At 45.2% G+C, this 23,843-nt stretch overlaps 1 protein-coding gene across 1 annotated transcript in view; it reads right to left on the minus strand.

Annotated features, from left to right (window-relative positions):
- Positions 1 to 23,843, minus strand: part of NUP210L (nucleoporin 210 like) — a 124,618-nt gene that overhangs the window by 543 nt on the left and 100,232 nt on the right. The window contains exons 28-38 of the mRNA XM_058660302.1: positions 20,439 to 20,597; positions 19,418 to 19,509; positions 18,510 to 18,684; positions 16,360 to 16,535; positions 14,994 to 15,211; positions 13,275 to 13,411; positions 8,443 to 8,569; positions 6,097 to 6,246; positions 4,444 to 4,694; positions 3,485 to 3,686; positions 576 to 680 (exon numbers count right to left, since the gene is read on the minus strand). Of these exons, the coding sequence (XP_058516285.1) occupies positions 576 to 680; positions 3,485 to 3,686; positions 4,444 to 4,694; positions 6,097 to 6,246; positions 8,443 to 8,569; positions 13,275 to 13,411; positions 14,994 to 15,211; positions 16,360 to 16,535; positions 18,510 to 18,684; positions 19,418 to 19,509; positions 20,439 to 20,597 (1,792 nt within the window). The remainder of the gene's footprint in view (positions 1 to 575; positions 681 to 3,484; positions 3,687 to 4,443; positions 4,695 to 6,096; positions 6,247 to 8,442; positions 8,570 to 13,274; positions 13,412 to 14,993; positions 15,212 to 16,359; positions 16,536 to 18,509; positions 18,685 to 19,417; positions 19,510 to 20,438; positions 20,598 to 23,843) is intronic.

Below are 23,843 nucleotides of genomic sequence, written 5' to 3' on the forward strand. Positions count from 1 at the left end.
GTGTGACTATTTAGTGTGCTTTCATTGTGTTATAAGGTCTGCATGGTACCAGTGAAACTGGTGTGTGGGTTATATGTAAATACTGCAGCATTACTGGGAAGGGATTTGAGCATTTGGGTTTTACTGTTGTGTAGAGGGGTCCTTGAACCAACCTGTGGGTGTACCAAGGGACGCTCCCATCTGCTGGTCATTCCCCTAATACCTGATGTGGACTGGCCTGTGACATCCCCATGTCGGGTATGGACCCCAGGTATGGTAATGTAGGTAGCAGTTGTCAAATGCTGGGCTGCAGTTTAGTAGTATACTATTACGGGAAGTTTCCATTTATCTCAATTTAGCCTCCCTCCTAGTTTGTCACTAAGATTGAGGAAAACTGCAGGTGTTGGTAATAGTAGTGTTGTGTAAATCATCCCTAAGTATAAGTGTGGACAAAACTAGATGTTAGATTTGGCAGTGAACACCATCTCTGAGGTATCTCACTGTTTTGACACACCCAGTGAGTTGACCTGGAGTCGCCCAGGTCAGGTATGAAGGTGGTTTCCTAGTCAAAGTCCATGGTGCTGACGGATTCTTACCTAAAAAGATGAAAGCTGTTGATGCCAACATCGCAAAGAGGGTAAAGAAAAGGATCTGGTAAGAGCCTAGGAGTCGCTTGATGACACCAGCGTCTTCGCATTGTCCTGTGTTGGAAGGAAACGAGATGCTCAGTACACCCAGGACTTGTGATCACAGCAGCACATGTACTGGCAACTCTTCCCTCTTACAGAATTGTTTTAACAATGAGAATTTGAGAACAGAGACCAGACCTTGAGTGTCAACTGTACTTGCTCCATGTCTTTCTGGCTTCTTATCTCCTCAGTAGTAAAATTTCTTCCTGTCCCTGAACCTGTTAGGCTTCCGGAGCCTTAAGTCCTGCACCACCTTAACAATGCCTTCTGGCTTTTCTGTGCTGTGATCCCTTTCATTCCTTTTGCAGACCTGTGACAGTGAGTGCTGACTGAGTTGGTAATTCTCTTTATTTTTACGCTGGCTCACTCCCCAAGTAGCCGCAGTGGCCCCAGTTAAGCTAATCCAAAGCCAGGAGCCAGGAGCTGTTTCTGGTCTCCCTCGCAGGTGCAGGGTCCCAAGGCTTCTTGGGGCATCCTCTGTTTTCCCAGGCCAGAGGCAGGGAGCTTGAAGGGAAGTAGAGTAGCTGGGACACAAAAATGTGCCCGTATGTGATCCTGGTGAGTGCAAGGCGAGGACTTCAGCCGCTTGGCTACTGCGTTGGGTCTGAGCAGTGGTCTCCTAAACCCAGGGGGTCCTGAACTGCAGGTTAGCACTTTTTGGGGACCTCTCATCTATTTACTGATAAAACTTGTGCTTTTGAAACATTGGGTCATTTTATATTCTATAATTTGTGATTCTAATCCCTCTAGGTTGAGTTTGCACAAACGAGCAGATAGAGTATTTGTCTTGTTTCTGGTTTATTTCACTTAACAGACTTGTGAACTCTTAACTGGTGCTAACTTGCTTTAATCCACCTCTTCACACTGTTTACAGCCGGCTTCACAAAAGAATGTGAGGTTGCTTGAAGTACACGCGCTGAAGGATTGACACTGATCCCTCAGCTTCCCCTTTCAGACCTTTGTTGGGCAGAGTGCAAATAACACTTTGCATGGCATGTTTATTTTTAACATTCTTGCCTGTGCTTGTACATTATGATATGATTCCTGTCTCCCCAATCTGCCTTATTTTTAAGTGTTTTTAAAATTTGTTTTTATTGGCAAGAAAGAGAGGAGGAGAGACAGAAAGATCTTTGATCTGTTGATTCACTCCCCAAGTGACCACAACGGGCCAGTACGCGCCGATCTGAAGCCGGGAACCCAGATCCTCTTCTGGGTCTCCAATGCAGGTGCAGTGTCCCAAGGCTTTGGGCCGTCCTCAACTGCTTTCCCAGGCCACAAGCAGGGAGCTGGATGGGAAGTGGAGCTGCCGGGATTAGAACCGGCGCCCATATGGGATCCTGACGCGCTGAAGGTGAGGACTTTAGCCACTAGGCCGTTGCGCCGGGCCTAGACTTTCCAGTTTTTGTTAAGTTTCTGTAATATGTTCCTATCATGTCCAAATGTAGATTTCTAAATTAGGGTCCCAGAGCAATGACTAAGTTAGCTAATCCTTCCCCTTCAAGCTACAGGATCCCATGTGGGCACGCACTGGTTCGTGTCCAGGCTGTTCCACTTCTCATCCTCCACTGCTAATGGCCTGGGGAAAGCAGTGGAGAATGGCCTGAAGCCTTGGGGATCTTGCATCCTTGCAGGAAACTTGGAAGAAGCTCCTGGTTCATGGCTTCAGATCAGCTCAGCTCTAGTAATTGCAGCCATTGGGGAGTGAACCAACAGATGGTAGATGCTTGTCTCTCCTCTCTGTAAATCTATTCCCAATAAAAATCCATAAATTCATTTTTTTTCTTTTTTAAGATTTGGATTTTGGGGCCTGGTGCCGTTGCCTAGTGGCTAAAAAAAAAATCCTTGCCTTACAGGTGCCGAGATCCCATATGGGCGCTGGTTCTAATCCCGGCAGCTCCACTTCCCATCCAGCTTCTTTCCTGTGGCCTGGGAAAGCAGTCGAGGATGGCCGAAAGCCTTGGGACTCTGCACCCATGTGGGAGACCTGGAGGAAGTTCCTGGCTCTGGCTGTTGCTATTGCTTCGGGAATGATTCATTGGACAGAAAATTTTTCTCTGTCTCTCCTCTCTGCATGTGTCTGACTTTCCAATAAAAATAAATACATTTAAAAAAATTTACGGATTTTTATTGGAAAGATTTACAGAGAGAAGAGACAGTCTTTCATATGCTGGTTCACTCTGCAAGTGGCTGCAATGGCTGGAGCCGGGTCAATCTGAAGTGGCCTCCGTAAGAGCTGAGCTGATCAGGAGCCAGGAGTTCTGGGTCTCCCACGTGGTGCAGGGTCCCAAGACTTTGGGCCATTCTCTAATGTCTTCCCAGGCCATAAGCAGGGAGATGGATGGAAAGTGGAGCAGCTGGGACATGAATTGACACCTATAGTGGATCCCAGCTTGTGCACGGCGAGGATTTAGCCACTAAGCCATTGTATCAAAATATATAAATATTTTAATTTTTTTTCTAAAAAATGATTTCTAATCTAGATAATGCCTGGAATCAGTTTTCAGAAATTAACTCTTCTTCCAGAGTTTTCAACATTTGTCCATTGACTACTGGGAAGAGTTGCTAGAACTTGAAAACTATGGTTATCAGGAAGTTTAAAAATCAGATAAACTGTTTACAAAGGTGACAAAAGGTTGTGTTAAACTGATGTATAATGTTTAGTGTTAAGTATAAAATCTAGTTATGAAAGCTACTTGCAGGTTATGCTTTGGGTAGGCTTGGAGCTTGCACATACTTGAGCTAGTTTGCGTGTTCTCAATCAGGTGGCTAAATCTTTTCCCCTGCATTCTACCTTCTTTCCCCCTTTGGCTGCTCACCTGCACCAGGCTTCTCCGTAACTCTCACCACCACAGCCTCACTCTGACTGGTGAGCACACAGGAAATGTTGATGAAAACAGCTGATGCCATCTGCTGGAAGGAGGTGAAGTTGACTACTCTTACAGAGTAGCTGGCCAGGCCAGGCATGAGGGGAGAGTGCCTGTGGGCAGAGACCGCTAGAGCTGGGCTGCTGGGGAAGACCTTGGGGGAAAAAGTAAGAACACTTGTTTGAGAGAAGAATATGTTCCATTTTCAAACAGACAGTATAGGAATTTTCAAGGTATAGATTTTTAGCTAGCCAGCAAGTTTTTAACCTCTTTTGAAGTATTGAAAGAGAACCAGGGAAGAAAATGAACTGTGTGAATAAAGTGACTTCAGGAAAAGTCTATAAACTAGAGTTCTAAAGGTTGTTACAGTTAGCACTGGGGTTAGGCTCTGGAAGGCCGGCTGGCATTGTAAAAGGGAAAGGCTTTCTTTACCTGACTTAAGAATATGTTATGGTGGGCCCGGCGGCGTGGCCTGGTGGCTAAAGTCCTCGCCTTGAACGCCCCGGGATCCCATATGGGTGCCGGTTCTAATCCCGGCAGCTCCACTTCCCATCCAGCTCCCTGCTTGTGGCCTGGGAAAGCAGTCGAGGGTAGCCCAATGCATTGGGACACTGCACCCATGTGGGAGACCCGGAAGAGGTTCCTGGTTCCCAGCATCGGATCGGCACAGCACCGGCCCGTTGCGGCTCACTTGGGGAGTGAATCATCGGATGGAAGATCTTCCTCTCTGTCTCTCCTCCTCTCTGTATATCTCCCTTTCCAATAAATAAATAAATCTTAAAAAAAAAAAAAGAATATGTTACGGTGATTTATATTAGGAACTGATTTTCCTTTGGCGCTTGGGATAAGAATGGAAAATCCCTACTTGCAAATTCCTGATGTGTTCTGTTTTGGTTCATTCCTTCACATACCTCAAGCTTCTCCAGAACTCGGTCCACTCCCAGCACTCTTATCTCCCCGACATTTTGGTGGTGGCTGAGAACCAGTTCAGACTGGTTAATGTAAAAGGCTGGGATTAAAGGAATGAGGATTCTTTGCATTCCATTCCTGCTGCGTTGGCTGACCAGTGTGGCCCACCCGTAGACCGAGGTGTCTGCCCCACTGAGGGCCTGGAGCAGCTCCTGGGACTGTGGCCGAGCTTTGATGAGGCACACATACACCCCTGGGGAGAGAAAAAGGGAAATGCTGGGCAGGAAGGTTCAGGGGTTCCGCTAAACTGAATCTTATGCGTGGGGAGGGAAAGGGTGACAGGCAAATTCAGCCAGAGGAAATAGGAACTCGGTGTTGAGTATTAAGTGTCAGCACACTGTAGACCATTGTGGGGAGAATACAAACAAAAGCATACCCACAGTGGAACTTAGTTGCTTCAGAATAAACAATATGGTACATGATGGCAATTCAGGAGTGACGCTAATAGAACAAAGTCCGCATTGGGAAAGGGCTTTGAGGGTTAAACACCTCCACACTACCTGATGTGCTTACGGATTTATTTATTTTTTATTTGGAAGGCAGAATGACAGGTAGATCTTGGTATGTTGGTTCACTCCAAAAACACTAGCTGGGGCTGGGCCAGGCACTCTTCTGGGGTCTCCTACATGTATTGCAAAGACCAAGGACTTGAGCTTCCTAGGTACACATTGACAGCAAACTGGATGGGAAGTGGAGGTGGGACTGAATCCCAGGCACTCATGGGATGCTGGCATGTTGGCATCCCAAGTAGCATGGGATATATGGGTCCCAAGTTGCATGTGAACTGCTGTGCCCAAAGCTTGCTCCTTTGGACTTAATTTTGTGAAAACAACAAAAATCAAACAAAAACTCCAGGGCTCTGTGTTGCCTGGAATACACTATACTCTTGGCATCTGGCATGCTCTTGGTCATGCTACACACGTCATTTTTGTTTCTGCTGCTCTAGCCTGCCATGTTTATGTCTTCATGCTCACCTCTGTACATTAACAAAGTCAAGGTCTCTACTCCCTCCTTGTAACTCTAGCGCCTGTCCTGGTACCAGGTAGCCCGTGTGGCGTTCAGTTGTTTGTAGAGCGAGTCTGGCTTTGGTGCTGCTTCACTACCCACCCTGGTCACACTGCCTGGCTCACTGCCTGTACCCCGCTACACTGCCCATCGTGTAGCGACACCCTATGTCTGCCTTATACTGGATCTCAATCTTCCTCTTTTAAGATCATTTAACTTACAGGAAATTATCTCAGTGTCAGCCTATTTCTTGTTTGTACTTCTTAATATTATTCTGGAATAATCCTTCAGTTCAGAAACATGTAATCACTCCTACATACCGGGATTAAAAAAAAAAAAAAGAATGAATTACACACACTCCAGATCCTGCTAGACAAAATGGGACTGACAAGAAAAATATAGAAAGACACTAAGCGTATTAGGAGGCATGTATTAGAAGCCTGTTGAATGTCTTGAAAAGAAATGTTGATTGGGAAAGATTCCACAGTTTTACACGTATCAGACGAAAGGGCAAGCAGAGCCACACTCCAGTAAGAAACAACTATGACGAGGAAGGCAGAGAGGATCCAGACTGACCTGGTGGAACCTACCTTTCTCCATGCTGAAATATGAGTGAACATGGAAGACTTTGCTTGCTGGAATGTCTAGCAAAGTGTTACTAAATTGTACGTGGCACACCAGGAGGGTCTCTGGAAGAAGGATCTTTGTAATGGCCAAGGCCTGATTGGGAGTACAGGCTCCTAAGAGGCAGAAAGGAGACAAACAGCTTTGTCACTGACAAGCGTGTGTAAAAGAAGAAGCCATTATGGGGAAGCAATTTGATATCACAGCAAACAAAGGTGGTTATTTCTGGCTGGTTTGCTCAGCCCAGCAGCAATCGATGAGGGAAAAAAAAAAAGTGAAACCATTGCCTCTGCCAATTTTTGAAAGTCTATAGTGGACTTCATTATCGATAAATAGAGTATGTGTGCATGCGTTCATACATGCATGTGTGTGCATTTCAGATTCATTTGTAAAGCTCAACAGAGAAGGGGAGGGGTAGCTACAAATCTCATTGTCTGGTTCACTCCCCAGATGGCTACAGTGGCCAAGCCTGGGGTCAGGCCAGAGTCCAGAGCTTCTTCCAGGTCTCCAGTGAGGGTGCAGGGGCCCAAGCTCTTGGGTCATCTGCTGATGCTTTCCCAGGCACATTAGCAGGGAGCAGGATTGAAGTGTAGCAACTGGGAATTAGGCCTATGTCCGTGTGGAATGCTGGTGTCCCAAGGGACACTCCAAGCTGCTCTGCCATGCCACCAGCCACAGGTGATGTCTTTTTTTCCAAATAATTTTGTAATTCACCAGTGAGTGTAAGATTACAGGGAAGTTGAAATACTGTGAAGAATAAAGCAATACAGGTATGAGTTGCTTTTAAGTCTAGGAAGGTCTTGTTTGTACAGCCAGTGTATGGTTCAAGCCAAAGGTCTCCAGAACTTCATCTGAAGTGTTGGTGCCTGTTTTAACAGGGGCTCTGACACCAAGGTTGGGCCAGCTCACTGGGTGGCATTCCAGATAGGCTGCATAGGAACTGTACCCTGTTCCCACATCTTGCCATGCACTAATTCTCAGTGGTTCAGTTTGCTGAAGCTTATTTTCAGTCATTGTTGGTCTAGATCTGGTAGTCTACCAGCAGTACCCAAGGGATTGATGCATAAAATTTCTCAACAAAAATATGTTATGATTTTAGAAAGATCCAGGGGTAGAGTATGTTTATAGAATCCCAAATGCTGGACAATAGTATGATTATAGTATGAAGAAAATTTTGGTATTTTTTTTCTCTGTAACAACCTGAAAAATTTGATAAGGTATTCTTTATATATATATGCTTACACTGTATTTGTAGTTCATGTAAAAAAAGTATTTGATTGGGCCCGGCGGCATGGCCTAACGGCTAAAGTCCTCACCTTGAACGCCCCGGGATCCCATATGGGCACCAGTTCTAATCCCGGCAGCTCCACTTCCCATCCAGCTCCCTGCTTGTGGCCTGGGAAAGCAGTCAAGGACGGTCCAATGCATTGGGACACTGCACCTGTGTGGGAGACCTGGAGGAGGTTCCAGGTTCCCGGCTTTGGATTGGCACAGCACCGGCCCGTTGCACTCACCTGGGGAGTGAATCATCGGACAGAAGATCTTCCTCTCTGTCTCTCCTCATCTCTGTATATCTGATTGTAATAAAATGAATAAATCTTTAAAAAAAAGTATTTGATTACTTAAAAATTAAAGGACAAAGTAGAGTTAATCTATTTTGATGTTACGGATTTGTCTGCTTGGTTTCATTCTCTTGGCTAAAAAATAAAAACCAAAATTTAAGAACAAATGGAATTGGGCCCGGTGGCGTGGCCTAGCGGCTAAAGTCCTTGCCTTGAATGCCCCGGGATCCCATATGGGCACCGGTTCTAATCCCGGCAGCTCCACTTCCCATCCAGCTCCCTGCTTGTGGCCTGGGAAAGCAGTTGAGGACGGCCCAATGCATTGGGACACTGCACCCGCGTGGGAAACCCGGAAGAGGTTCCAGGTTCCCAGCATCGGATCGGGGCGTACTGGCCCGTTGCACTCACTTGGGGAGTGAAACATCGGACGGAAGATCTTCCTCTCTGTCTCTCCTCCTCTGTGTATATCTGACTGTAATAAAATAAATAAATCTTTAAAAAAAAAAAAAGAACAAATGGAATTTAAAAAATGTGTTTTTGTAGTGACTCAGTTGAGCCTATTGCATAACTTTAGTTAAGTCAATTTCTGTGGGCTCAGATTTTTGTGATAAATCTGTGAAGATAGAGCCTAGTTTTTTTTTTTTTTAAGAGTCGAATTTGGAAATAAAAGGAAACTTGAATTACTAATCTAAAACAGTAAATGGAATGAGGGAAGATGGGATTAATCACCGAGAGCTATAAATTCCTCACCTTTAAGATTGACACCGTTTCTGCCCGTGGTGATGAACAGCTTGAATGCAGTGGAATTGGGGGTGTTGGTGAGGTAAGTCTTGAGGTCGTAACTGAGCGTTAACCTTGATGATGTGTTGACTACCACCTGTCAGTGAACGAAAGGACCATCTGTACCACAGTGGGCGGAGGAGCTGGTTTCTTCCATCTCTCCCCCTCATAACTAGCTTGCATGGAAACATCTGCTTCTAAGTATGCTGTCTTAGTGGTCATATATCTGAGAACTTAAAATCTATTTACTTTTGACAACAGCATTCTTTCAAGAAGGAAGAGTGTTCCTTTTGGCTTTTTTTTGGTAAAAATTCCTGTTAATATTCATTTTAAATGATTATGACCTTCTTTTGCCTTTCCTTTGCACATAATCTTAACCTCTTCTGAAACTTCTGAGTGCTTTATTTTTTTCCCAGTAACTTCTGGGTCTGTCTTATTCCACAGGTGTTTTCCATTTTTTCCTTCTTTTTGAGATTCAAACAGCCCCTCCCATTTGTTGGTTCACTTCCCAAATGCCAGCAAAAGCCAGAACTAGACCAGGCAGAAGCCAGGGACTGGTAATCTTGTACGGATGGCAGGGACCCAGACACTTCAGCTATCACCTGCTGCTTCCAAGGTCCATAGCAGCAGGAAACGGAATACAGGAACCAAAGCGAGAATTGATCCCAGGGTACTTTAATTTGGACCATGGACATCTTTTCTTCTTTTTTTTTCATTTCCTTTCCTTTCGATTTATTTACTTTTATTGGGGAGTCACATTTACGTAGTGAAGGAAACAGAGATCTTCCATCCGTTGGTTCACTCCCCAAGTGGCTGCAACAGCCAGAGTTAAGCTAATCCAAAGCCAGGAGCCTGGAGCTTCTTCTGGGTCTCCCATGTGGGCACAGGGTCCCAAGGCTTTGGACCGTCCTTAACTGCTTTCCCAGGCAACGAGCAGGGAGCTGGATGGGAACTGGAGCAGCTGGAATACGAATGGGTGCCTATATATGATTCCAGACATTCAGGGTGAGGACTTTAGCCACTAGGCTACTCTGCTGGGCCCTCTTTCTTTTTAAGATTACACATTTTTTTTAAAGATTTATTTATTTTTTGGGCTCGGCAGCGTGGCCTAGTGGCTAAGGTCCTCGCCTTGATCCCATATGGCTGCTGGTTCTAATCCCAGCAGCTCCACTTCCTCTCTGTCTCTCCTCCTCTCAGTATATCTGACTTTGTAATAAAAATAAAAAATAAATCTTTAAAAAAAAAAAAAAGATTTATTTATTTTTATTACAAAGTCAGATATAGAGAGAGGAGGAGAGACAGAGAGGAAGATCTTCCGTCCGATGATTCACTCCGCAAATGACTACAACAGCCGATACTGTGCCAATCCGGAACCAGGAGCCAGGAACTTCTGTCAGGTCTCCCACATGGGTGCAGGGTCCCGAGGCCTGGGGCTGTCCTCAACCATTTTCCTAAGCCACAAGCAGGGAGCTGGATGGGAAATAGAGCTGCCGAGATTAGAACCGGCACCCATATGGGATCCCGGGGTGTTCAAGGTGAGGACTTTAGCCGCTAGGCCACTGTGCCAGGCCCGCATTTTTTTTTTTTTTTTTTGATTACGCTTTTTGAAAGGCAGAATGAGAGAGAATGGAAGAGAGAGATTTTCCATTATCCATTGGTTCACTCTTCAAACACCCTCAACAGCCATAGCTGGGTCTAGTTAAAGCTGGAGCCTGGAACTTCTGGATCCCCCATGTGGGTGGCAGGGGCCTAAGCACGTTGGTTGCTTTTCTAGCTGTATTATCAGGAAGTGGAATTGGAAGTGGAGCAGCTAAGATTTGAACCAGTGCTCGACATAGGATGCTGCATCATCACAGCTTCCCCAAATGTGGGCATTTTTTTTAAGTCTAAGGTCCTAGGCCATTTTTTTCCTTTTTCTTTTCTTTCATTTTTTTTCTTAAGATTTATTTATCTTTACTGGAAAGTCAAATTTACAAAGAGCAGAGACAAAAAGATTCCCCCACCTGCTGATTCACTGACCTGAAGTGAAGCCAGGAGCTAGGAGCCTCCCCTGGGCCTCCCATATGGGTGCAGGGTCCCAAGGCCCTGGGCCATCCTAAACTGCTTTCCCAGGCCAGTGAGCCGGAAGGGAAGTGGAGCAGCCAAGACACAAACTGGCACACATCCTGGTGCATGCAAGGCAAGGCTTTAGCCACTAGGCTACCATGCTGGGTCCAAATGTAGGCATTTTAATACCAGGTCAAAGACCTCTCCAATCTTTTTTTTTTTTTTTTTGAAGATTTATTTTATTTTTATTGGAAAGTCAGATATACAGAGAGGAGGAGAGACAGAGAGGAAGATCTTCCATCCGATGATTCACTCCCCAAGTGGCTGCAACAGTTGGAGCTGAGCTTCTTCCTGGTCTCCCATGTGGGTGCAGGGTCCCAAGGCTTTGGGCCATCCTCATCTGCTTTCCCAGGCCACAAGCAGGGAGCTAGATGGGAGGCAGGGTTGCCAGACTAGAACCGGCGCCAAATGGGATCCTGGCATGTGCAAAACAAAGACTAACCACTACGCTATCACGCCGGGTCATCCATCGGCTTTTATGCTTACTAGATTCTAAGGACAAAATCTAATTCCAGATTATCTTTACACAGCCTGTACTATGGTTTGATTAAAGCAAGAACGCTAGGGCCCAGTGCGGTGGCCTAGCAGCTAAAGTCCTCGCCTTGAACACCCCAGGATCCTATATGGGTACCCGTTTAATCCTGGCAGCTCTACTTTCCATTCAGTTCCCTGCTTGTGGCCTGGGAAAGCAGTTGAAGATGGCCCAAAGCCTTGGGACCCTGCACCCGTGTGGGAGACCTGACAGAAGCTCCTGGCTCCTGGCTTCGGATCGGTACAGCACTGGCTGTTGCAGTTGCTTGGGGAGTGAATCATCAGACAAATCTTCCTCTCTGCCTCTCTTCCTCTCTGTGTATCTGACTTTTCCATAAAAAAGAAATAATTTTATTTATTTATTTATTTTTAATTACAAATTTTTTTTTAAAGATTTATTTTTTATTACAAAGTCAGATATACAGAGAGGAGGAGAGACAGAGAGGAAGAGCTTCTGTCCAATGATTCACTCCCCAAGTGACTGCAACAGCTGGAGCTGAGCTTCTTCCTGGTCTCCCATGTGGGTGCAGGGTCCTAAAGCTTTGGGCCGTCCTCGACTGCTTTCCCAGGCCACAAGCAGGGAGCTGGATGGGAAGTGGGGCTGCTGGGATTAGAACTGGCGCCCATATGGGATCCCAATGCGTTCAAGGCGAGGACTTTAGCCGCTAGGCCACTGTGCCAGGCCCAAGAACTAAATAATTTTTAAGATTTATTGATTTTTATTGGAAAGACACATATACAGAGACAAGGAGATACAGAGAAAGTTTTTCTGTCTGCTCGTCCACTCCCCAAGTGGCCACAATGGCTGGAGTTGAGCCGATCTGAAGCCAGGAGCCAGGAGATTCTTCTAGTCTCCCAAGTGGGTGCAGATACTCAGGCTTTGGACCGTCCTCAGCTGCTTTTCCTGGCCACAGGCAGGGAGCTGGATGGAAAGTGGAGCATCCAGGGTTAGAACTGGTAACTATATGGGATCCTGGTGTGTTCAAGGTGAGGATTTTAGCCACTAGGCTAATGTGCAGAGCCCCAGGTGGTTTAGATAGTTCTGAAATGTTGATCTCACTGATCCAAACATCCAAACATGAGGGAACCCCTTCAATGTCCATGGGCTAATACAGTTGACCTTAGTCTCCATTTGCCCAGATACTTGCTGTCATCGTTTAACTGGGATAGTTTTCCAATTTATTCCTCTCTCCTTCCTCTGGCATGGTACAGATATCCTGTGCAGTCCTCAATGGATTGCCATCTCCTCCATGTGGATATGGGTCAGCTGTCTATTACTGTGTCTTTTCTAGTGAGGAGGACCAGTTCTTAGAGGTTGGCCCAAGGACCCAGGCCAGGTGACCCGGGCCCTGCCAGACCCCGTCCCTGAACCGGCACCTGCCGTGCAGGTATGACCTTCCTTTCTCTTTCTTCCTCCCTCCGTTTTCCCTTCCTTCCTTCCATCCTTGCTTCCTTCCTGTCTGACAGAAAGAGGGAAAGAGTCAGAAAGACACAAACAGAAAAGAGAGTGACTTGTTACTTTACTCTCTAAAGTCCTGCAACAGCCAGAGCTGGGAGCCTGGGACTCAGTCTAGGTTTATCATGTAGGTGGGACTACTTGTTGCTGCTGCCTTCTGGGGTGTGTATAGTAGGCAGGTGGGACTGGGAACCACAAAAGGGACTTGAATGCATAGATGGAACATCTCTTGTTTTCTCTCCCTCTACTTTCAAATAAATGAATAAATACCCCCTCCCCTTCCTGGCCCCCCAAATCCCAAGTTTACATGTTATAAATTTCCTTTCCTAGGTTATAGTTTCTTTACTTTTTGGTTTTTGTTTTTAGATTTGATACACAGAGTTTCTCCCCACCCCGTCACATCCCTTCCATCTGTTGACTTACTCCCCCAAAGTCCTGTGAACAGCTAGGAGCAGGAGGAATTCCATCTTGACTCCCAGGTGGCAGGATGCAGGCACTTGGGTCATTTTCTAGGTATATTAAGAAACTAGAACAGAAGCAGAGGCAGGACTTTATCCCAGGCACTCCAGTATGGGACACAGGTGTCACAAGTGGTGGCTAGCACTGCTGGGCCCTAAGGTTCAGCCCTAGGATTTATGTTCTATGTGTTTGTCCCCAAATATGGGAATGGTCACTTTTGACTCTTTAGCCCTGGTGAGGCGAGCTTTACCTCTCTGTATGTTTTCACTACTCCTGGGATATCATGGAAAATTGTTGCAGTTCCTGGACTTCTGGCCACTCCTACTCCAGTGGCAATGTCTGTCTGTAGAATATTTCCAGCAGAAATCATCCATATTCCGGGTTCACCTAGGAAAATACAGGAGAAAGCATGTGGCTACAAGCTCCTTGAGTCACGTGGTCTGAGTCACCCAGTTCAGCCAAATTTCTCTTTGGGAGCCCAGTGAAGCATGTGGGCAGGTCTTGCCAGCAGAAACACCCAACTTTGAGGATGTCAGTTTCCCCTTCAGATACCACTCGTGCAACAATAAAACAAGACCTACTGACCTAAAGAGAGCTACTGAGTTGGAAAACATAGCCGTTCTTAGGAAAAATTCTTTTTGACATACCTCTCTGATAAAACTTTGTGTAGCTTATACTGTGGATGCAGCTGTTTGGAGCTACCAATTGATGCCAGCAAAGACTGTAAGAAAGCCACAACTGGCAGGAGAGAGGATTCATTTCTCCCATCCAAGAACTAACCAGGCCTGAATCTGCTTAGCTTCCGAGATCAGACGAGATCGGGTGCATTCAGGGGGGTATGGCCGTAGACAAGGATTCATTTCTTTTGGCTTAAATCTGAAGTGGGCAGACTCATTCCAATCTACAGGATTACTGATTCTGGTTTGTAGCCCTTTTACTTTCACATCAAAAGTGGTATGGAATTTGGGATGTCCCTCAAAATTCCAGAATGGAAGGTAAAGAGACAATCTAGGCAAACCTAGCTAAGAGTTAAAAAAACAAAACAAACCCCCAAACAAAACAAACCCAAACAAAATGCCACTGCTTGACATGGATTGGATGGTAGCACTCACTGTTAACTTCAGAACAAGTTTAGCTTGCTGGTCTTGGAATGCATGCCAGCAGTGTTTACAAGTGAATCACTTGTTATGGGACTGAAAGATTTGACCTAGGCTCAATCATCAAGTCCAAAACATGTAGTTAAGTGTTAAAATTGGGTCCAATATTACATCACTTTGGTGAAATATAAGTATTTATAGTTCCCAGATAGGCTTACAAAGCACCGCTCCCTCACTGTTGTTGGAATGGAGAATTTGGACATACATACCCCTAGGCTGTGCACATCCCTTTTGGATGATGTGCTGTGTATAAGTTTAAAGAGCTCACATGTTTCCTACTCAAGGACTGGCGTCCTATGATTTTATTTAACGGAATAGAATCTCTTAGAACATAAGTGCTTTGGTGATCAGGAATAGAATTTAGCCCAGCACAAGTCCAAATCTTATTTTAAGTTAGGTTTTGCAGTGTGCCTCATTAGAATAGGAGACTTGCCCTGCCCTTCCTTTCTGTTTTTATTGTCCTTCAACTTAGCAAATGTCCTTAACTGAGAAGACAGGAAGAGACACAGTATCCTGTACCATCTACATAGTATCAGGTAGGACTTTTTTATATCTATTTCATTTTAGGGCTATGTTTTAAATATGTGCTTGTTAAGCATTACTGGCTTATTTCCATTTGCCCAGCTATTGAAAGAAATGTGCATCAAACTAAGAGATATCAATAAACATGACAAACAGTAAAATATTTTAAAGAATTTTCTTCTTCAGATTTTATAAACATTTGGGAAAAAAATCCTCTAAGGAATTCATTACTTTGAAATCCTCAGAATTAATCATCAGTTGTGAGGTTGAGAAAGGAAATATATACAGACCATGTTGGTTGACCAGGTGAGTACTAAAGCAAATGACATCTCCAACAAAGGTAAGCTTGGTGTCTGGCTCAATGGCATGTTCTACAGCAACAGGAATGTAATCTGCCATGCCTGGATGTCTCCGGTCCCAAAGCCCAATCAGTGTCACTCCTCTGTTCACGGCCTGGGCCACGTAGGTGTAGTTCTTGTTTCCTGGTCCAATAAGCAACAAGTCATCTCTGGAAACAGATGAGAGAGACAAACATCTGAATAGGCAGTGGAAAACCACAGTTCTGGAAGTAGACCTTATTGCAACATTTCCTATTCAAGCATCTCAGACATTCAGATGGAATTCTGTAAAGAGAGTAAGTGGCCATAGGCCAAAGACCATCCCATCACCATCCTGTGCCTTGCCCCCTGGGCTTCCTTCTCAATTCTCATGAGAACAGTGACAGTGGGTTTCCACTGGTAAGCATTCTTTTCATTTATTTTTTCTTTTAATAATAACACTCCAATTAGCCTTTGGGTAACAATATTCCAATTAGTATTATATGGCTCTTATCTGTGAGTTAGGACTTGACAGACTCCAAACATCCTGAACTTTTTTTTTTAATTTATTTATCTTATTTTTGATGATGTTTGCGTAGTTAAGAAAGAAAGGATGGGCCCGGCGGCGTGGCCTAGCAGCGTGGCCTAGCGGCTAAAGTCCTCGCCTTGAACGGGCCGGGATCCCATATGGGCGCCAGTTCTAATCCTGGCTGCTCCACTTCCCATCCAGCTCCCTGTTTGTGGCCTGGGAAAGCAGTCGAGGATGGCCCAAAGCTTTGGCACCCTGCACCTGCGTGGGAGACCTGGAAGAGGTTCCTGGTTCCCAGCTTCGGATTGGCTCAGCACTGGCCGTTGCGGCTCACTTAGGGAGTGAATCATTGGACGGAAGATCTTCCTCTCTGTCTCTCCTCCTCTCTGTATATCTGACTTTGTAATAAAATAAATAAAAATCTTAAAGAAAAAAAAAGGATGTATGCCCAAATGGACCACAAATTAGGATGAGGAGGTCAAGGATTGGGGCAAAGTAGATGAGACTACTATCTGCAGTTTCCATTTTTTCTTCCTGTGTCTGGAGAAAGTGGGGAGAGAAGGGGAGAGGGCAGCTCCCAGCAGCCTAACTGCATCAGTACCTGGGGATGTGGAATGGCCCCCTGATGTCATCCCAGGGTCCCTAATGTGGAGCATGTTCTAAGGGTACTGCTTAAGTGGTTTTGACAATTACTACAACTCTTTTACCTGATTAAAGATCAGATTCCATTTTCAGAATGTTGGAAGCACTTGCTGAGGCTGTTAGGGATTGCTCCCCCCAGTACTAATGCCATGCCTTTGACTTCCATACCTGTTCAGAGCCAGATGAAGCTGAGTGTTGTGTGTGTGGAATTTCTCTCCGATGCTATTATAAAACTGAACGACGAAGGTGAGAGACATGCCCAGTGGGAAGGCTGTCAGAGTCCTCCCGTGGGCTGTGTACAGCTTGGGTTGACTGCTCACACGCAGGTAGGTCACAGGTGCGACCTGTGGGAGACAAACCAGAGAAGGCTGCACTTCAGGAGAGCTGTTGCTGTATTCTGAGCTTTACAATTAGTGATAAAAACAGATTCAATTTGAGATGACTTAAGTCTGAGTGCCAAGAAACATGATAGCATAGGAAATGGTTATCTTAAGTATTGCAATTATGCAATTATGGGAATGTGAAGAGAAGTTGAAGCTTTTGAGGAAAGGACTGAGACTAGGTAAATTGAGCAAAGTACTGCATATTTATTGATAAATAATTGTTATCAAAAATAACATAGTGGGCCTGGCCCAGTAGCCAAGTGGCTAAAGTCCTCATCTTGCACGTACCGGAATCCCATATGGGCGCCGGTTCATATCCCGGCTGCTCCACTTCCCATCCAGCTCCCTGCTTGTGGCCAGGAAAAGCAGTCGAGGATGGCCCAAAGCCTTGGGACCCTGCACCTGCGTGGGAGACCTGGAAAAGGCTCTGGGCTCCTGGCTTTTGATCAGCTCAGCTCTGGGCATTGCAGCTACTTGGGGAGTGAACCAGTGGATGGAAGATCTTCCTCTGTCTCTCCTCTCTGTATATCTGACTTTCCATCTTAAAAACAAAAAAAAAAAAAAGGAAATAAATGGAACACAATAAGAAAAGTATAGCTTTGAATCCTAACTTCATCATTTCATAACCTCCTAAGTAGTCTGGAATTTTAATTCTTTTTTTTTTTTAAGATTTACTTATTCTTACTGGAAGTTAGATTTACAGAGAGAAGGAAATAGAGAGATGGAAAGATCTTTCATCCATTGATTCATTCCCCAAGTGGCCATAACGGCCGGTGCTAAGCCGATCCAAATCCACAATTCAGGAGCTTCTTCTGGGTCCCCCATGCGGGACCCAGAAGTCAGATGTACAGAGAGAAGGAGAGACAGAGAGGAAGATCTTCCCTCTGATGATTCATTTGCCAAGCGGCTGCAACAGCCAGAGCTGAGCTGATCCAAAGCCAGGAGCCCAGAGCCTTTTCCAGGTCTCCCATGCGGGTGCAGGGTGCCAAAGCTTTGGGCTGTCATCTACTGCTTTCCCAGGCCACAGGCAGGGAGCTGGATGGGAGGTGGGACTGCTGGGATTAGACCAGCATTCACATGGGATCCCAGCGCATTTAAGGCAAGACCTTAGTTGCTAGGCTACCGCACCAGGCCCTCGATTCTGATTTTTGTAGTAGTGAGGTTAATAGGTCTACTCTCAGGATCTTGTAGTTTAAAGAGAAAATATACAAAGAAGGACTGTCATAGTGGCTTGAATAGAGCAAAACTTGCCTAATTTTTTGGTGTCTATTATACCAAGTTATTTCTAATCTCCATTCTAATTCTAAACTTTAAAATTCTTTTCTTTTAAAGATCTATTGTTATTTTTTTTAATTGCAAAGTCAGATATAGAGAGAGGAGGAAAGATAGAGAGGAAGATCTTCTGTCCGATGATTCACTACCCAAGTGACCACAACGGCTGGTGCTGCGCCAATCTGAAGCCAGGAGCCAGGAACTTCCTCCAGGTTTCCCACGAGGATACAGGGTCCCAAGGCTTTGGGCCGTCCTCGACTGCTTTCCCAGGTCACAAGCAGGGAGCTGGATGGGAAGTGGAGCTGCCGGGATTAGAACCGGCGTCCATATGGGATCCCGGCGCGTTCAAGGCGAGGACTTTAGCTGCTAGGCCACCGCACTGGGCCCTAAACTTTAAAATTCTAACAATGGCTCATCTGTGCCTCACTCCTCAAAATGATGGTGATAAGCAGGGCTGGGCCAGGCCAAAGCCCAGAGCCAGGAACTCCATTCGGGTCTCCCTTGTGGGACATTATTTGCTGTCTCCTAGGATGGCAGTTAGCAGGCAGCTGGATTGGAAGTACAGGTGGGACTTAATCCCAGGCTCTCTGATGTGGGAGCTGCGTCATAATGGCTGTTGCAGTATATCTTTTTTTTTTTTTTTGAGGAAGCCTCTGAACTCACCTGAATCCCGGTTATGGTTGTTTGATTTACTCCAAAAGGTTCTATAGAGGTGACTTCCAACACGGCGGTCCCTGCGATAGACCCAGCCTTCAGGAGTCCTTCGCCATCCTCTTCAATGACTGACGAATTAGGGAAACATCTGAGAACACGAGAACTCACAAAGGCAGCTCCTTCCCTAGGGAACAAATGGGAGAAAGTGGCATCTTTTGGGGCCCCTCTCATCACTGTTCATGGCTGCAGGCCATTCTCCACATTATGTGCTTCTGGCAAAAGTCTGGTTTTGGATCATGCTTATCTCATTAAAAATCAAATGCTGTGACAAATCACCACTAAAAAAATTTAGACACGGCATTTGAAAACAGATATTGATGTTGGTGTCCATAGCAGCACTAGTCACAATAGTCAAAAGGGAAAAATAACCCCAGTGGCTGTCAGTAGGTGATGGTGTAACCAAGATGTTGTCTACCTGTATGATGGAATATTACTCAGTCACAAAGGAGAATGAAGTCAGAACACAGACTACAATGTGGATAAACTTCAAAAACATTTTACTAACTAAAGGAAACCAACAAAAAATCATAAATTGTATGATTCTGCTTACAGTGACAGAAGGCCAATGACTGGCTGCCAGGCAGTGGGAGGAAGGGAGCAGATGGGTGAGTGCTCCATGGGATTGGGTGTCCTTTGGTGATGATGACAATGTTTAGAAACTGGAGATCAAACACCACTGAATTTTATACTTTAAAAGTGTTAGTTTTGTATAACATCAATTTCATCTCAACTAAAAATAAGGTAGTCAGGGAATAGAAAAATCGTCTAGCAGGCAAATGCAGTTCTTTCCACGGCCAAGGTTCTGCTGAAGACACTTCTAACCTGGCAAAAGTTCTAAACCTCTGCTTTCTCCTCACCTGTTGGTGTGGAGTTTAAGCTGAGAATTCATAGGCATCAGAATCTGCTCAGGTTGGCACTCTGGATAGAAAAGTTGGAGTTTTTCAAACACCTGTAATGAGAAAACGATGTTTTCCTCACTACTACAAAAGACAAAGTATGAGCTTTACTCACACAGGAACTTCAGTCTTAACGGAGGGATTCACACTAGCCCATGGTAATCACAAATGAACAGTCAGACTAACTTCTACTTAGTCTAAAATCTTACACAGTACTACTTTCTGGAATAAGCCAGGCATTTCTTTTGAGGTATTCTAGAACATATAACCTAATATGAGTCCTGCTTCTGTCTGTAAGAGACTGGGAATGGACAGTTTTTATTTACCACATCTTCTGTATCACTCAGGTATCAGTTATAATAGCTTTGAGATTTATAATTTTAAGCTCTGATAACTGGGAAGATATTTGGGAACAGAGTATCCATAATGTCAAACTACAAAGGACATTATCCAGGTCTTCCTCCCCCTCTAGTTGACACTAAATCAGAGAACCAAAGTCAAAATAGAGAGGGCGTAAGAATCAATTCCAAATTCAGAAACAGAAACGTACTTGTCCCCTACTCATGGTGACTTTTCTTTTGAATTCTAAATGCAATTGAGCCATTTAGTTTTTTACTTGAGAACATCTGCAGAGATTGTCCACACCCTTACTTTACCAGAAGTTGGGGTTCTGTTTCATCCCGCCTGTGAACAGATCTAAATGGGCTGGAATCATAATATCAGCAGTTAATTCCTGCCTGGGTATTATGGGTTCACACCTTGTGTTAGTCATGTGGGGACTGACACATGCCATGGTTTCTAATGTCTATGCTACACTGAGACAATTATCACCGATGGCACAAAACACAAACTGCAAACCTGTTCCAAGAATCCCTCTAGAAGTTTCTGTCTATCCAGTCTCAGCTCTTCGTAAGATAGTAGGAGAAGATTAACTTTCTTTTCCTCAATGCACAAAATCAAAATTGAGGTTTTAGGAGCTTACCAGGATCTGCACTTCATCAGACAGTTCCAAAAAATTCCCCTCAAACTGCCCAGAGGAACTGTTCATGCAGTGGACAGTAACTTTGATACTGGTCCGACCAGCTGCTTTTGTGCGGACAACCATGGCAAAATTATTCTCTGCTTGGAGCTGTAGAAAAACCTAGACAGTGAGGGGATTGATGAAGAAACATTCACAGGTAAACACTGTGCCCTCCCTTTGTTGTAGCAAGGAAAATACATGTTGGAAATAAGTTTCTAGAGCTACAGTACAACAGTTTGTTTTCATTTACTTTTTCTTCCCATCCTCTTTTATTTGAAAGAGAATGCTTCTATCCACTTGTCCACCCCCCAGCCCAGGCCAGGGGCTGAAGCTAGGAGCCAGAGACTACATCCAGGTTCAGGAAGAACCCTTTACTTGACTTGTCACTGCTGCCTTCCAGGTTCACAATAATAGGAAGCTACAGTCAGGGATGGAGCCAGTTATCCAGCTCAGGCTCTCTCTCCTTTTTCAAAAAATGTTTATTTTTATTGGAAAGACACATATACAGAAAGCAGGAGAGACAGAGAGGAAGATCTTCTGTCTGATGATTCATTGACCAAGCGTCTGCAACGGATAGAGCTGTGCTGATCCGAAGCCAGGAGCCAGGAGCTTCTTCCAGGTCTCCCACGAGGGTGCACGGTCCCAAAACTTTGGGCTGTCCTCGACTGCTTTCCCAGGCCACAAGCAGGGAGCTGGATGGGAAGCGGGGCCGCCAGGATTAGAACTGGCGTCATATGGGATCCTGGCGTGTTAAAGGTGAGGACATGAGCTGCTCACTACTGTCCCGGCCCAGCACTCTCATTTTTTAAAAAAGGATTTATTTTATATGAAAGGCAGAGTTACAGAGAGAAAGTGAGACAAAGAAAGGGAGGGATCTTCTACTGCTGGTCCATTCCGCAAATGTGCACGATGGGTAAAGCCAGGCTAGTCCAAAGCCAGGAGCCAGGAGCTTCCTGGAGGTCGCCCAAAGGGCGCAGGGCCAAGAACCTGGGACATCTGCTGCATCCCCAGGCAACAAGCAAAAAGCTGCCAGGACTCTTTTTTTTTTAATTATTATTTACTTCTTTTCATTGGAAAGTCAAACTTAAAAAGTGAAGGAGACAGAGAGAAAGAACTTCTATCTGCTAGTTCACTTCCCAAGTGGCCACAAAAACTGGAGCTCAGAAGATCTGAAACCAGTAGCCAGGGTCCCAAGGCTTTGGGCCATCATTTACTGCTTTCCCAGGTTACAAGTAGGGAGCTGGATGGTAAATGGAATAGCTGGGATGCAAACCGACACCCGTATGAGATCCTAGCACATGCAAGGTGAAGTTTTAGCCACTAGGCTATTGTGATGGGCCCCCATTTTCTTTTAAGATTTATTTTATATTTTTAGGCCCAGAGCGGTAGTCTAATGGCTGGGGTCCTTTCCTTGCACTAGCCAGGATTCCACATTGGTACTGGCTCTAATTCCTGCGGCCCCACTTCCCATCTGGCTTTCTGCTTGTGGCCTGGGAGGGCGGTTGAGAGTGGCCCAAAGCCTTGAGACCCTGCACCCACGTGGGAGACCTGGAAGAAGCTCCTGGCTCCTGGCTTCAGATCAGCGCAGCTCTGGCTGTTGTGCCTATTTTGGGAGTGAATCAGCAGATGGAGGATCTTCTTCTCTGTCTCCCTTCCCCTCTGCATATCTGGCTTTTCAATCATAAAATGAAATAAATCATTAAGAAAAAAGAAAAATTGTCTTAAAAAATATATATTTCATATTTTTGTATGGTAGACTTACAGGGCCCATTGTGGTTGCTCAATGACCAAATCCTCGCTTTGCACACCCTGGGGTTCCATATGAGTGCTTGTTCGTGTTCCGGCAGCTCCAGTTCCCATCCAGCTCCCTGCTTGTGGCCTGGGAGGGAATGTAGTAGAAGATGGCTCATGTGCTTGGGACCCTGCACCCTTGCAGGAGGCCAACATTAAGCTCCTGGCTCCTGGCTTCAGATTGGCTCAGTCCTGGCTTTTGTGACCATTTGTGAAGTGAACTAGTAGATGGAGGATCTGTCTGTCTTTTCTGCTCTTTCTGTAACTACATTTCAATTAAGAATAATTAAAAAGAATCCTTTAAAAATTAAAAAAAAAACATATGGTAAGTGTCCCGAGGAGTCTTCCTTATGTCATCTCAAAGTCAATGCACACATAAAAAATCATTCCATTGAGAAACAAATGGAAATGATGGCAGTGATTTCCAAAATGGGCTCAGACAATAGAAGCTGCGATGGGAAGAGAAATGAGGCAATGTGTTCAGAGCGTGATAGGAAAGAAGGGGTCAAGGAAGAGGAGTGCGTACTTTCTTTTTTAAAGATTTAGTTATTTATTTGTGTTTTTTTTTAAAGATTTATTTATTTTTATTACAAAGTCAGATATACAGAGAGGAGGAGAGACAGAGAGGAAGATCTTCCATCCGATGTTTCACTCCCCAAGTGAGCCGCAACGGCCGGTGCACACCGATCCGAAGCCGGGAACCTGGAACCTCTTCCGGGTCTCCCACACGGGTGCAGGGTCCCAATGCATTGGGCCGTCCTTGACTGCTTTCCCAGGCCACAAGCAGGGAGCTGGATGGGAAGTGGAGCTGCCGGGATTAGAACCGGCGCCTATATAGGATCCCAGTGCGTTCAAGGCGAGGACTTTAGCTGTTAGGCCACCGTGCTTGTTCCTATTTGTTTTTTAAATTAGAAAACGTGCCCATCCACTATCATGCTAGCCCCTGAACACCTTTGCATTACTGGGATTAGATACCCCACTATGCCTAGCCACAAACTTAAATAGTTAAACTAACAAAACTATTCGCCAGAGAACTACTAGCAACAGCTTAAAACTCAAAGGACTTAGCTTGTTTCATCAACCAGTTATTTTGCCTCTGCATTGTCTGAGGTAATAATAAATAAATAAATAAATAAACAAACAAACATATGGCCCTGGCGCAGTGGCCTAGCGGTTAGTTAAAGTCCTAACCTTGCATGTGCCAGGATCCCATATGGGCACAGGTTCTAATCCCGGCAGCATCACTTCCCATCCAGCTCCCTGCTTGTGGCCTGGGAAAGCAGTCCAGGACAACCCAAAGCCTTGGGACTCTGCACCCTCATGAGAGACCAGAAAGAAGCTCCTGGTTCTGGCTTAGGACTGGCACAGCTCCGGCTGTTGTGGCCGCTTGAGGAGTGAATCATCAGACGGAAGATCTTCCTCTCTGTCTCTCCCCTTCTCTGTATTTCTGTCTTCCCAATAAAAATAAATTTTGAAAAAAAAAAACAAAACACATTTGCACTACTCTCAATGATTTCTTCTGCTGGAGAAAATGCTGGTGCTTTACATATGAAAATGGAATGAGGGTAGAGATAT

The sequence above is a fragment of the Ochotona princeps genome, chromosome 2 (genome assembly GCF_030435755.1).
Source record: "Ochotona princeps isolate mOchPri1 chromosome 2, mOchPri1.hap1, whole genome shotgun sequence".
Taxonomy (NCBI): domain Eukaryota; kingdom Metazoa; phylum Chordata; class Mammalia; order Lagomorpha; family Ochotonidae; genus Ochotona; species Ochotona princeps.